Source organism: Agelaius phoeniceus, chromosome 1, assembly GCF_051311805.1.
Source record: "Agelaius phoeniceus isolate bAgePho1 chromosome 1, bAgePho1.hap1, whole genome shotgun sequence".
In the NCBI taxonomy this organism is placed as follows: domain Eukaryota; kingdom Metazoa; phylum Chordata; class Aves; order Passeriformes; family Icteridae; genus Agelaius; species Agelaius phoeniceus.
Genome location: NC_135265.1, coordinates 131193075 through 131207437, shown reverse-complemented (window position 1 = coordinate 131207437; position 14363 = coordinate 131193075). Strand labels below are relative to the sequence as shown.

At 34.8% G+C, this 14363-nt stretch overlaps 1 protein-coding gene across 5 annotated transcripts in view; it reads left to right on the top strand.

The window, feature by feature from the left end:
* Positions 1–14363, top strand: part of VPS13B (vacuolar protein sorting 13 homolog B) — a 434757-nt gene that overhangs the window by 267756 nt on the left and 152638 nt on the right. For all 5 annotated transcript variants that reach the window (XM_077187531.1, XM_077187521.1, XM_077187524.1 and 2 more), the window contains one exon: positions 12294–12497. In XM_077187531.1, the coding sequence (XP_077043646.1) occupies positions 12294–12497 (204 nt within the window). The remainder of the gene's footprint in view (positions 1–12293; positions 12498–14363) is intronic.

The following is a 14363-nucleotide window of genomic DNA, read 5'->3' as shown; positions in this document are numbered from 1 at the left end:
AATGCTCCATTTCCTAACTTCTAGCCTTGATATTTCTTAGTCCTAAGATTCTAAATACTTGTTATGCATATGGGTGTTTTTTTCTTGAGACCTAAGGTTATTGCAGTTATTCTCATCTTCTCCCTAGGAAGCATAATTTCTTTTCCTTTTTTTTTCCCCTCTATGTTTGTACATTTTGACTGAACCCCTCAGAAATCTCATATCTCTTTCTCTTTAACCAGCACTGAAAACTACCTCCTTCATTGAGATAAAGTCTGTAACTGCTTCCCTTAACTATAATAATGCCGCTTTCTCCCATTTGAAAATATTTTCCAAACTGTTAATTCCTCCCTAAAGCAATTCTTGTTTTACCACAGGGGAGAGAAAACGTGTCAGATATTTGCTGAGTTCTTTGAGTAGAGAGGTCTCTCACCCTCCCATCGAAGCATGTGCAGACCGTCCATGCCCAGTGAAGGGACTAAAGGAGTAAATTGTGGCCCTGGGCTTCCTTGGGGCTGCCAGAATGGGATGAATGTCATGTCAATTTTTTAACATTACTTTATCCATGGTTGTTGGGCCATGAGTTTTGTGCCCATTTACATTGTAAATCCAAATTTGAACTCAAAATTTTAAGATCTACTTCTTCATGGTGTTGCTGTTTATACTTGTGTGTAAGGAACAGGGTGAGAGACCTGAAAGAAATAAAAAAATGGTGGGGCCATCAGGCAATTGTTTTCAGTAAGGTTATTATCCAGAGCCTATTTATTGTGTAGGCACAAAAGGATTAGCCCTGGTAAAAAGGTGTGTGTTATCAGCTTGGGCATGGTTCAGCTTCATCTGCCATCGTGATCTGGCCTTTTGAAACAGCTCAGAATTTGATGCAGTGTACTAAGAAATTTTAAATAGTTCTCAGATTCAGCATTAACATTATTAAATAGACTGTAACAGTTTAAAAAGGTAAACAAAAAAGGGCACAGGGACAAAGGAAAAACACATTAAATACCCCTTAGAAATTCCAGAATACCTTTCATAGTTTATGTACTCAGCAACCTGAATACAATGAAAAAATTTTCAGATAAAACTGGGAAATAAAAGGTAATCCAAAAGATGAAGTTATTTTTTATATGAGTAGTGTTTTGTATTTCATGTTTTATGTTATAAAGCAATGTTATTGAAGGTTTTACATTTCTTCAAGTTACATCCCTTTAATCTTTCTTTTTCCTGAATAAGTAGCTTTATATTGTGCCTGTTATTGTAAAATGCAGGGGGGAATGAGGGGAGGTGTTTGGGTTTCTGTTAACATGGGAGAAAATAATTAGCTGGCTCTTAGAAATTAATGCCACCTTAAGAGCTGGAGTGGTTCCTCTGTATGAGTTACTGAAGTAATGTTCCTTTGCTTTACACAAACTCCTTACCATTTCTTCCCAGATTCTACTTCACTGATTGTTAAAATATAGGATTGAATTCATATATCAAGCTTGCTTTTCTGTCTTATATACTGAAAATTAACATCTAAAGTCTTGGCTGCAGTAAATAATTTATTCTAAAAGAGCTGAGGAGAGCTTTTAAAACTCTTTATTCTAAACAGTTTTCTTCTTAACTGTGAATAAATATAATTTCCATCAGCTCTGGTTTCAACAAATGCTTTTTCATTGAAAAGTATTTTCCAATAGCACCTAAAGCAAATTTCTTTTCTTTGTAGCATTTTTAATTCTAGCAGGATCTCGAGGTAACTATAACGCAAGTTGTGTGCTTCTGTTACTGAGAAAAGCGTAGCCCGTTTGTAATGAAGCATTTGTTAACTTCTGTATACAGATTGCGGTTCATTCCATAAATACTTGTGGGTTCTCTGATGTCCCTCACAGGGTTTTATCTATGACAAATTCATACCACAGTTCTTAAACTGCAGTTTGGATAGAAGATTTCTTTCTTTTGCAAAATTGTTTGCCAGTGTCTTTCATTTAATGCTTGTAAGTATTTCAACTTTGGTTTTCAATTATTTAGCAAAAAGGATTATCAGAAATATACAGAATAGTAACATGTTATTTTAGCATATTTCTCTATGGGATACTCTTCCAAGCTTCCATGGCAAAATTAAATCAATGTTACTGTTATCCTGAGCAACTCAAATTTTACTGTTTAAGTGAGTATGGTTCCTAGCTCTTAACTGACTTTTCCAACATAGTTTCACTTAGCTCAAGTGAAAAGTTAGCTAAGTTTCACTTAGCTCAACTCACCTTAAGTATGGTCAAAAGTCCTGCTTAATGTTTGTTATGTTTAAGGTCTTACTGTGCTATTAAACCTTACTATGCTGCAATAAAGAAAAAAGAAGAAAAAAGAAATTAAAAATCCATATACAGTGGGTTTGTGTTGCATTTCAGAAGCTATCCTTTTTTTTTTTTTTTTTTGCTTAAGAACAAAAAATTCCATCACGTCTTTTTAAGGGTTGGTTTGTAATCTTATGGGCTTTATTAGTTGTTGGACACAAAGATAAATGCACCATTCTTCAGCCTCTCAAAACATTTTTCATGCCCACTGATATTTTTGTTGCTAGGGTTTTGGTTTTTCATGTGAGAAGGCAATGGCCAGCACTGGTATGTTAATGGCTAACACAAGTGCATGTTGAGAGTAATAAAATACAGAGATAGTATCAGGCATCTCTGTTTCACTGTAAATGGTTGGCATAAATCACAGCTACTCCAGTTTTCTGGCTAGTATTGTGTGTTCTTGAGCACTAAAAAATAAATGGCTGTGGAGGTGGTACAAATAGGACATAGGAGTATCTACAAATAGATATGCTCTGTACTTGCAGGATAGGAGCAGAAGAGGTTTGAACTCTTTCTAATATCCAAAATTATTTAACTATTGAATAGTATTATTTAATCATTGTATGTGACAGTTTTTCAAGAAACAGGAAGAAACTTGTAGATGAGCAAATCCAATTGTAAAGCAAATTCTAAACTTTTTAAGGTTGGAAGTGTATAAATATATGCATATATGTATTCAAGAAAAATACAGAAGAATGCAATTCTCTGGCATATCTTTTTTAACCCACTGTATTCAGACAGCTTCATTGGTTGATTTTTCCATGTTTTTGGCATAGTAAAAAAAAAATGCCTGATATATTATGTAACTGCAAATGTTATTGAAGTTGTTTTCTAAAAATATTTTTTTTAATCTACATATTGTATTTTTCACACACTGCAGCTCATAAGAGTGTATCCAATTATATTTACTAAACTGGACTCAAACTACAGGTGATGAAATTCGCTCTTTTCCAGATGGGCAGTGTATTTGTTTGTGTGTTTGTATCTGTGCAGTGTCCTAAATATTTTAGCTCCAGGCAGAAAAATAAAGCTCTTAAGTTTTCTTTATAATCACCACTATTTAAATATTTGGGCTGCATCATGGAGTCACTGAACTAACTGACACTGGAATCTGTAGTCTTCATGGTCAATATTGTGAGTACACAGGGATATTTTGAGTAGATTTGTATCTTTTTTGTTTCTCTCTTTGCCCTCCTTCAAATACATATTTAAAAGTAAAACTCCCCTTCAATAAATTTTGTTAGGCATAGATTCATACTGACTTAAGAGGTGCCAGTAGTCAGTTAACAATAGTCTAATGGGGTTTTAAGAAAGCAAATATACTGGCTTTAACATGACAGGTAAGATATTTCATAATTACTGTAGACTGAGGTTTTATATCAGGAGAGTTTTCAAGGGGTATTGAAATAGACAAAGTAGTGCCAGGACTTAAGGAAGAAGAATTAAAGGAAGGGTATTTTTAATACTGTGTTATTGACATATTTTACAATATCATATACAGTATTTCAGAAATAGTTCCAGCTTGCCATTATGAATATGATGATTCTAGAAGAAGAAGAAGAAAATACAAGTGGCATCTTGAGAAACTAATGTAATCAGTGCCAAAGATAAATGTGAATTGACTTAGAAAGTTAAATATTCATGTTTTAGAGTAGTTTCTTGTATTGACCATGCTATAAGCATTACTAATTGCAATAGGCATGCTGAAAGTATGCATTAATACACATTGTTTGATGTAAGGAAAAGCTGGTATTTATTTGTTTGTAATGTTCTTTTCTGCTTCAAATACACTTTGATTGATATCCAGGTATGATTTTGATATACTGACACAGCAGCAAAAAGGAATCCTGTCCCATATCAGCTTATGAAACACACTGAGGAGAGTTTGCCTGCCAGCCTGTTTCTTATACCAGGTTGTATTGCACTATTTAGAGAAATTCCACACATCAAATATGAAGGCTGTGTTCAGTGAAATTTCTTGTAGGTGAATTTATAGAACATCTGAAAAAACTGAGATATTGTACCACTTAGCTAGATTCATCAATTAAGCCAAAGTGAAATTCAAGCTGAAAACAATGGGGAAATCACAAGATTATTTATCTTAGTCATATGGTTAAGCAAGTACACACAAAATATTTAAAAATCTGAAATTAAAGGTCCTTTGACTGCCAGGCAGCATTAAGTTCTGAGATAAAATTATTTCTACCACAAAACTAAAGCATAAAAGTCTTTGGGTTATATTGTATTTTGCCTTTTTTACTAGTCCCCTCTTCAAACTTCCACTATTTAGAGAAACTATATTCCACTTGTTTTTTTCAAGGAACATTTGGCATCCAAAAATATCATACAGACCTTCCATTGGAATTGTGCATACTTATCATTTATACAGTCTGTCAAGTGTATATTTATACAGTGCTTCCTGAATTTGGGTGAACGTTTCAAAAGTATAAAGAGATTCCTCAAACTGTCTAAACATTAAACAGTATAAAAATGAAAAAGTGATTTTTAAAAGTTCAGACTTGCTCATGCTGTTATTTTTGCTGAGGAATTTAAACAATAAAATTATAGAAGTAATTAAACAGATGACATCTAAATGCACAGCTGCAAACTTCAGCTTTGTTTCATCTTACACTTTTTTTGAGAGAGACCAAAATTACTTCATAGTTTACTAATCTGTACTTTGTGGCCATAGGTTGATTGATACTGTGTTCCAGAGACACCTCTAGAAGAGAAGTGCACTGCAGAAGTACTTCAGCTTCTTTGCAGGCAATTACTGTACTGCAGCCCTTGTAGCAAGGGACTACTTTTATATGTCTGGTCACCTCACAGGATATTTAGAGCATTTTTTGCCCACAGGACTAAGAAAGGAAGCAAACGCCAAATTTTTTGATGTGTGATCTGCTGTAATTCCTTTCGTGTGTTTAGTAGCTTCTGTATTATCTGTGCACTGCTACCAGTCCTGACCTTGGTGTGGTCCAGTTCACTAAAATCTAGCTTTCCTAAATGGGTAGCAAATGGAATTACTGTAGCACCCACCTGGCACCACCACTGTAATTAATGAGCATGATTGTTGGGGTTTTTTTTCTCTGTATAGATATCTATTGGGTTTCAAAATAAACATATTTAAGTAGTCACATAAATAGAATAAATAAATACTATATCAATTTTAAAATTGCAGTCACTAATTTTTATCACTGTTTTATAACTTTGCATTCTCAGAATACTCTCAAAATGTTTTCTATGCAATTAGTTACATTGACAAAATAATTTTGGCTTTATGCCCGCAGGATAAATTGGTAGACTGTTGAAGAGGTTGATTTTGTCATTTAGAGATATGTACTAAGCAAGTTTAGAGAGAAGAGCCTCTCCTATTTTCCTTTGGCATGTTCTAGCCTTGCAAAGAGGAAAGCACATCCCATGGCAGGCCAGGCAAAGGCTGCCTAGCCCCAAACGTTCTTGTGTGCAGCATATGGAGACCTGGCAGACTCTGCTCTTCTGCACATCCGTGCATCCTGTTAGACTGGTCACCTCAATTCTAACCAAGACAGTGTTTCCTGCTCCTTTTGAGAGGGTATCAACCACACATGCAAAATAGGCACAGACCATTGACTTCCCATCAGCAGATTTATTCTTCTGTCTTCAAAACCAAATCTCTCTCCTCTTGCATTATGATAGCTCAATGAATATCAGTCCTTTCAAAAAATGGTTTGGGATTAAATAAATACCTCTATGACTCAGTAGTTGCAATTGATGAAACTGGTGAAATAAAGGACACATAGTAGTTAGAGAAATGTGATTCTAATTTTACAGTTTTTCATCTCTGAGCAATTAGTTTAAAAACTGAGGGGTTTTTCTGTGTTGTCTGTTTTTAAGAAAAATCTACAAAGCAATTGTAAGAGAAGACCTATCTGCTTCAGCTTGTCAAGAAAAAGCTGTGCTGAAAAATATTAGTAAAAGAAAATAGTATATTTGATATTTTAGAAAAGGTTTGGTTATTACTATAATTCTTTTCTGTAGAAGAGTTACTGCTGCACAACTAGAAAAGTCTAGCAGCAGAGAGGAGATAACTGTGTTTCTGACTATCCCATCTACATGTCTCAAAAGTGACTATTTAGTACCTAGCTTGGACATATTTAAGGGAGACACTTGTGTGTAGAGGACTGTGATGGCTTTGTTGAAGATCCTGAATACCTTCTCTTAATGTCATTCTCTGTCAGGAGCCACGATTGTCATAGTAGTAAATTCTGTGCTTGAAATATCTAGAAGCTTGGAGTGAATTCAAATAGCAGAATTCAAACACCTTTTTCATGGTTGAATTTTCTAACCATGTATCTAACACATCATTATTCCAGACTGACACATAGGAGACTAAGTGATATGTTAACAACAATCAACTCAAATCTTAGTGTTCTTTTATATGATTAGCTGTTTTAAATTTTAATGAGTGTAGATGGCTTGTTCTATACACCCAGTTGGTTTTTTTCCACCAGGCGCTTTGGCATTCATGTATTGGATCCTGTTTTAGGGCATGCTTATCCATAATTGAATAATCTCTCTTTTCTTTTTTTTCTTTTTTTTTCTTTTTTTTTTTTTTTTTGTGATTTGGAAGTACTGAGTTCCCATGTGGAATTCATTGTGTTACCTAATGATCTTTGTAGCTATTTGTTGCTGTATCCTCTGCTTTTGCTTTTTTAACACTTTTACCAGTTCCTCTCTTCTCAGTGGTACTCATCTCTGTAGGTATACAGAGCAAAAAGGCACCAGTGCCCAAGAGATAGAAGTCAGAAATTCATCCAACATTAATTTGAAAAAGAGGAAAGTTACTTGTTACACTTATATTTTTGCATCCCTGTAGCAATTGTTTGAAGTAGTCTAGTGCAATCAGAAGAAAATTTTGCATATGTTTCAGTTACTGGCCTTTTTTTTCAACACAAGTAATCTACCTCTCAGCTGATTTATGCCTATGTTCAAAAATGATAAACACTACAAATCATTATAAAGTTAGAACTTATGAGTGTTGCTGACTACAAAACATATTCCATTAAAATGTAATTTATAACTTTTTCTTTTGCTTTAGGATGTTATGTATTTGGCCACTATGTAAATTTAAGAAGGGGTCAGTAATTTTTATTTTGCTCACAGAGCTATCACTGATGTTTTCTTTTTACAAGCATCCTGCACACATGAAGATGAACCCAGGTACCATAACCATTCTGACTTAAAGGAATGTGTTACCTTCTGTAGATAATGTTGATGTATCTGGCTGTGCAGATCACAACACCATGGCTAATCAGACAGAATGCAGTTGTCATTGTTAAACAGATTCCTGTAATCAATAGTATCACTTGCTAATCAGAAAAACATTAAGCAAAGTAGCCTTACTGTACTCAGTTTATATTTTCATTTAATAAAACATTGCTGAGTATGCTGCCAGCAGTGATGGAGATGGGACAGTAGCTGTGTTATTCTGAGGCTGAGCTGGAGAGGGTAGAAGGAGCAGCTGCCAACAAAGCCAGTCATGTGTGGCATGGTTCCTGGGGAAAAGAGGCAGAAACAGTGAGAATTTGAGTTTGCTGCTGATGGCATTTGAAAGCTTGCTCCACTGATCCAGACTAAAATAAATTGTTTCCAACATAAAACACTGTTTGTTACACCACAAGTCTCCCTATGGACAGATTGCAGGGTGGGAAAGCAAACCCTTGTCCTGGAAGACGTGTGTATCACTCAGTATGGCAGAATATGTACCCAGGATCTTGTGAGGACCCTCTCTTCTTGCCTAAAGATGTCTCCTTCTCTCTTCTTGCAGCATTCGAATGTTCTTACCTGCTTCTTTGCTTTAATTTCAGCCTTAGTACCCTGATTCTATGATTCTTCCATTGCCAGTATTGTGCTCTCCTTTTTTTCTACGTCTCATTCTTTTTTCCATCTTCCTCACAAATAATTCAATATCTCCAAATTTAGGCACATCCAGGACTTCCATCATGGGAAGTCATGCTATAGGATTTTTTTTTTTATTTTAGTACTTAGGTCATGTCCCTGTATGTTGTGTGATGTTGGGGAAGTTCTGTTTCTCTCCAAAGGGCTCAAATGTTAACTTGTCTGTGACAAAAAGACATCTAGGTATCTGTTCTACTATCTATTTGGTAAAATTCAAAAAAAAAAGAAAAAGAAAAAATAGTTGCCTTTGTTTGAAAAGCTGATTCCTGTCTGAGGTTTTACTTATAGAAGTTTAGCATTCTCAAAGGCCAGTGTTGTCATAGATTCTCTTGGTTTACCACATTTTTGTTCTGTGCTCTTCTTAACACCTATAGCATCTCATTCCAGATGGAGTCCAAGAAACACTTGTTTTAGTTTCCCTGTTTGGTAAAATACATTCAATGACTTTGTCAAGGAGGAAACTTCATTGAGTTGAATTGGGGAAAAGGCAGTGAAGGTGCATTAGGTCAGTGATGAATACTGCTGTGATTTCTACAGTAGTCAGTCACATTCATGCATAGGTGAGGGGCTTTCAGACCACATCTAGCCTGAGACTTCACAAGTTTAAGCAGAAGAGGAAGGGGTCCTTTTACCTATGTGCCATAGCGTATTAAATATTTATCCAAGCTTACTTTCTGTTTCCTTTGTAAATTAGGATAGGAAGGATCTTTTATCACCAGGCAAAACCTTTAATAAGTGAAATTTAGGTAGATAGGTTTATTATCTCTGTACCTGGAAGCAGGAATCATTCCACACAGAGATCCAGTAAGCAGTAATAAAAATTAGCTGTTGTGTATAAAGTCTGCAAATATTTCTTAATTATTACATAATGTGTAGCCTTTAACAGCCATTTTCCTGGCTTGTTTAGCTTTTTGTAGGTCTCAGATGAGCTGTAAGTGAATAAATTTAACTTCTTTACTGTGGGTCTCAGAATTATGCTTATTCAGCAGTATGTAGTAACTGGTTCAACATGAACTGCCTCTTAAATAAACATACAAAAAACCTGACCCACGCAAAATCAATTTTAAAAAAGAGAAAAACTTTAAACCTGTGTTTCCTGTGACATGCTTATGGTTGTCTTTGGTTGCTTGTGATCTTACTGTATTGTTGACCAGCTGTTGTATTCTGCACCACCTGCCCAAAGATTAGATGAGATAGTGAAGTTGTTTTCAGAAGAGGGAAGCAATTAAAATCATAACCCCTACAGTACATTTCAGCTGATAAAACATCACTTTTGCTGGAGGTAGAGAAGTCGTGAATTTGGCTTACTCTGTTTTCCAGAATTTATTTGCTGCAAGGATTTTAAAGGGTTCAGAGTTCATACAGAGAACGTGTACTTAAGATTAGGCCAGGTTTGCTGTGGTTTAACATACCTTCATTCTCCTAGGAAGTATACAACTAATAAATTGGAGACATACTTAGGAAAAATTGTTGATATGGAAAAACCAGAAATGAGTGCTTATGTAAATCGCTGTATGTAAATTGTTGATATGGGAAACTAGAAATGAGGGCATATGTAAATGCTTGTGTATATATATTATATATATTTGGAAAAAGGCTATATTTTGATCCTTCTATAAAACTGGCATGATGCAATTTCTGAAAGCCATAATGAGCTTCATCAAAACATCAAGGCATTCATTACTAATCCTTGTATTTTACATGTATGTGTAAAATATGTGTTTCTTGAAGTGGGTTATCTATAGAAACATAGTATGCTTGGATTTCAAAAGTGTATCTGAACGATCAGAAGAGGAGTTTTATATTATATATAGGAGATTAGTAATAGTAGGATAATGCAAATATGAACTTTTATATCAGCATGAAAATATTGAAGCTGAAAATATTGGGCTGTAATATCCAAAGTGCATTAAAAAAAGATGCAGCAGACAAATGTGATACCAGCAACACAATACACGAATACCTTCTCTTTAAATAATGCCCTTGTATATTTTGCTGCACCTAAAGATTTTTGCCAAAGAGTGATTTTGTTGTGGTTTATATTTAAATAAGTAAATTTGTGAGGGTAAGGAGGCCATTGTCACAGTGGGGAGTTTCAGACTAGTGCATACAGACACATTGTGCTCAAGGAATTTGGTTCACAAGGTTATGCTGAATGAGTCTAAGGAATATCTAGGTGAGCCTATTGCAAGTTATCAAGCTGCTCATAAAAGAAGAAATGAAAAATGGTCACTGTGAAGTAAAAGGGAGAACAATCCATTGTGCATGTGAAATTACTATCATATTCTGTTTAATATACACAAGAAGATTTCCAAAAATATGTGATTTGGTGCTTTATTTTAAGTAATATTTCACAAAACAAATATTCCAGTATTCACTTGTATTAGACAAAGTATGAAAATAGACATTGGATCATACAATAATCTACTGTGGTGGGTTTAAAAATAAAAACAAACTGCATTCTCATTGATGAAATAATGCCTTGGAAAGAATAATAAAAGGCACAGTGGTTGTGGTTAGGTCTCTCTGTGTGGAAAGTTGACAAACACATTCTTAAGTTTTAAGAAACCACATTTAATTTTGAAATACCACTACTGACATAACAGATTTTCAGTGTGTTTCTACTAAGCACTTAAGAAAGTTATAGGGCCTACTGAACAATGCCATCACACTGCCTCTTCAGGAGTGACTTGATCAAAATGGCTTTCCTGTCATCCACATGTCTCTGTGGGTACATATGATTAATTACTTAATTTTCTTAATTGCTAACATACTCCATTGGTAACAATGGCAGTGTATTAGCAGTTTCAACTGTTATTTGGATTTGGGCAGCACTGGGATTACACTTTGAAACAGATTGCACACGTATATTTTGCATACCTGTACTCTTGAGTTTGCAGTTTGGGATGTGCTACTTCAATAGTTATTTATGTTTAGATTATTATTATCAAATTCACACAAATTGCAGAATTATTAATTTCTCTGTGAAGACAGCAGCTGTATACTAAATCATTTTGGCCCAAGACCTTGAACAGAACAGTAGATTGGATATCATATGCCAGTGAGAAGCTCAAGCTTCAACACAGATGTATGAAATCAATAAAATAAGACTACAATTTGTGATCATAGATTGAAGGAAAAAAAAATTAAGATCCCCTTGCTCCCTTATTTTGAAAAACAGTGATAATATAACAGTGAATTTTTGTTATAATATCAAATGAGCAGTGCACAGAAGGCTGTATTGTTCCCAGTATAGCAAGGGCAAGATAATTTTTTTTAGTATTTCCCAGTGCTTATTAGCAGAAGATGAATGGCAGTAGAAGACTCCTCTGTTACTGGTCACAGGTAAAATTTATCTCAGCAGCCCCCACTCATTTAATAACTCTTGAATATTTTGTTGAAGTTGAGTCTGACTGTTTCCAAAACTCAGCTCAAAACTGAAGTACTTTGTAAAATCTAATGTCACAGACTTTAAAGGAATCCACAAGGAATGTGGTTCACTCAAAAATGCTTTTTTCTCACTTGTTAGAAGAATTTTATTTAAAAAACTCTGTGCTGAAATACAGTGGTAAAAAGATTGAATTGTTTTTCCATCATCTTGGAGTATTCTTTTTAATTTTTATTCTTTGATAAATTTGAGCAGTGGGACAGTTGGTTATAGTTTGTGGTTAGACTGGTATGTAGCTGTTCTTTTTGAGGACTTCAGTGTGACATCCTTTATCCATTCAGGAGATATGAACCAGTCCTACTTCCCCACAAGGCTGCTCGTATAAATCTGATTGGGAGTGCAATGAAGTTGATGCATTGATCTCATATCAACTTTGGTACATCTGGCTAAATTGAGGAATATGTTCATTTGCAGATCTCCCATTGAATTCCATAGGAAAGAGGCAGATGGGTACTTTTGAAGATTTGAAATTAAAATAATGCTTAGTGTAGACAAAAATGGTGAAACTGGTGCCTTCATTTTGTTAATTTGGATCTCAATGAATATCTGATTGGTTTTATTGTGAGCTTTGGTGATTTCTTTTCCTTTTTTTGACATTACAGGAGAGCACTAAATCTAGGAATTCTTCGAGACCCTGGATCAGAAGTTGAAGACAGACAATACCAAATAGATCTTCAATCTATCAACATTGGTACTGCTTATTGGAATCAGTTGAAACCAGAGAAAGAAAATGGAAAAGGAGGGGTTTTGACAGAGACTGAGAGAAATTCTCAAAATCCAGCACTTGAATGGAACATGGCCAGTAGGTAGGGATTTTTTTGAAGACTTACTCTTTTCTGAAAATACGTAGCACAAACTCTGCAGAGAGCATCCACAATATACCTGGATTAAATAATTCAGTACTGGTTTTGCTTTACATTACAAGCACATTTCCCTGGAGTTTTGGGTTACATATTTGAAATTCATATTACTGTTGTTGTTATGCTGTAGTTACTGTCTAGTTACTGTGTGCTTTGCTTCCATTATAAGCTCTTCTCCAAGTTACTTACTGTCTGTCCATAAAAATAACTCCAGGGCTGAGACTTCAGCTTTTCAGTCCCTATAAGCAATGGGAGGTTCTGTTTTGGGGTTTTTTTTGGGTATAGGGTGTGTTTTGGTGGTGGTGGTGGTGGTGTATTTTTTTCTTTTTTTCTAAATTTCTTTTGTTTGTATTTTTACAAAGCTTGAGTAAAACCAGCTTAGACATTTCTAAATTAGAGAGGGATGAAGTAGAACATTTCCTATTGATTCTGAACTGGTTTTTGCACTTCTGTAACTAAAACCAGATGAATTAGAGAATTAGATATTTCAGCTAAGTCTCCTTTATTGGGTATTGTATATGTGCACACAAAGCCACACCCTCTGGTTAAACAGGGTTGAAAGACAAAGCATGCATGCACTTGCTTGCTATTTCAAATTTTGACGTTTTCAAATATAAAATTGGGGGGAGTTAATTGGTAATTTGTGAAGATTTTATGTATTTATTTTGGTTTTAATATACTTTTTTTATACTTAAAAATTCATGCAAGTAGTTTAAAACTAAATTTTACAGACTGTGTAGCAGATTTCAGTTTTCAAACTGGCAGGAGTAAGGTCTGATGGCCAAGAGCAAGCTTTCAAGTAATTTTGTAGATTTAGAAGCATTTCTGCTAGTAAATGCCTCTTTGCCTATACATTTAGCTATTTATTTTCATATAAAAGTCCTTTCTATCTAATTCATGCAGAAACAATCTAATTTTTATGAAATATGTGCATAATTTTATGGTTCCTAAAGTATGATTCCTATCTCCATTTAGGGATGAGTTCCTAAAAGTGATACAGAAAAGCAGGCAGAATCATCTGGAAATAACTACTTCTGGTTTAATTTTCAAAAAAATGGGAGATGAGAGGACTCAGATTTTTCTAAAAGTAAGGCAAGTTGTAGCAAAGGCTACATGAGGATGGCACACAGACTGAGCTTTGTAAGTGATGTATTGATGCAAGGCCAAGAGGGCAGATAAGCTCAATCTGGAGGAGAGCATGCAGGAAAAAGATGTGGTCAATAATAAATTCCAGTTTATCATTGAAAAATAGAGGGCAGGAAAAACAGTTCTAATCAAAGAGATGATAACATGACAAAGAGTCACAGGAGTGCAGATAAAAATTTTAACACAGAAATAGATTCTGGTCTTCATTTATAAGATCATGTGGTTCTTTACTGTCTTCTAACAATTTATCTTTTTAACTCATATAATTCCACAGAGGTTTTTTATTTTAAATTCCTAGCCTTAAAAAATGTGTATGACTTTATAGTTGGGCCTTGATGTTGGACAGGTGCATTGTGAGGTTCTTTGTCCCAAAATTCCACATCCACTGCAATATCTTGAAAAATAAGATTACGTTAATTTCCATAGGACTTGCAGCCAATTTGCAGCTTAAGCTAACATAGTAAAACCAGCCACTGAGAGATTGGCTTTCCTTTTCCTTGCCATTGGTGACTGAAATCCTACTGCTGGCACACTGGGTCTGAGCTGTGTGGTTATAGATTGATAGGAAATTTGGTTGGATTACTGAAAAGCTAATAGGACAAGAGAGGCAGCTGTTACAGACAATCATCAGTTCTCTTTTTGGTTTTTTTCCTATAAGTGCTTGGA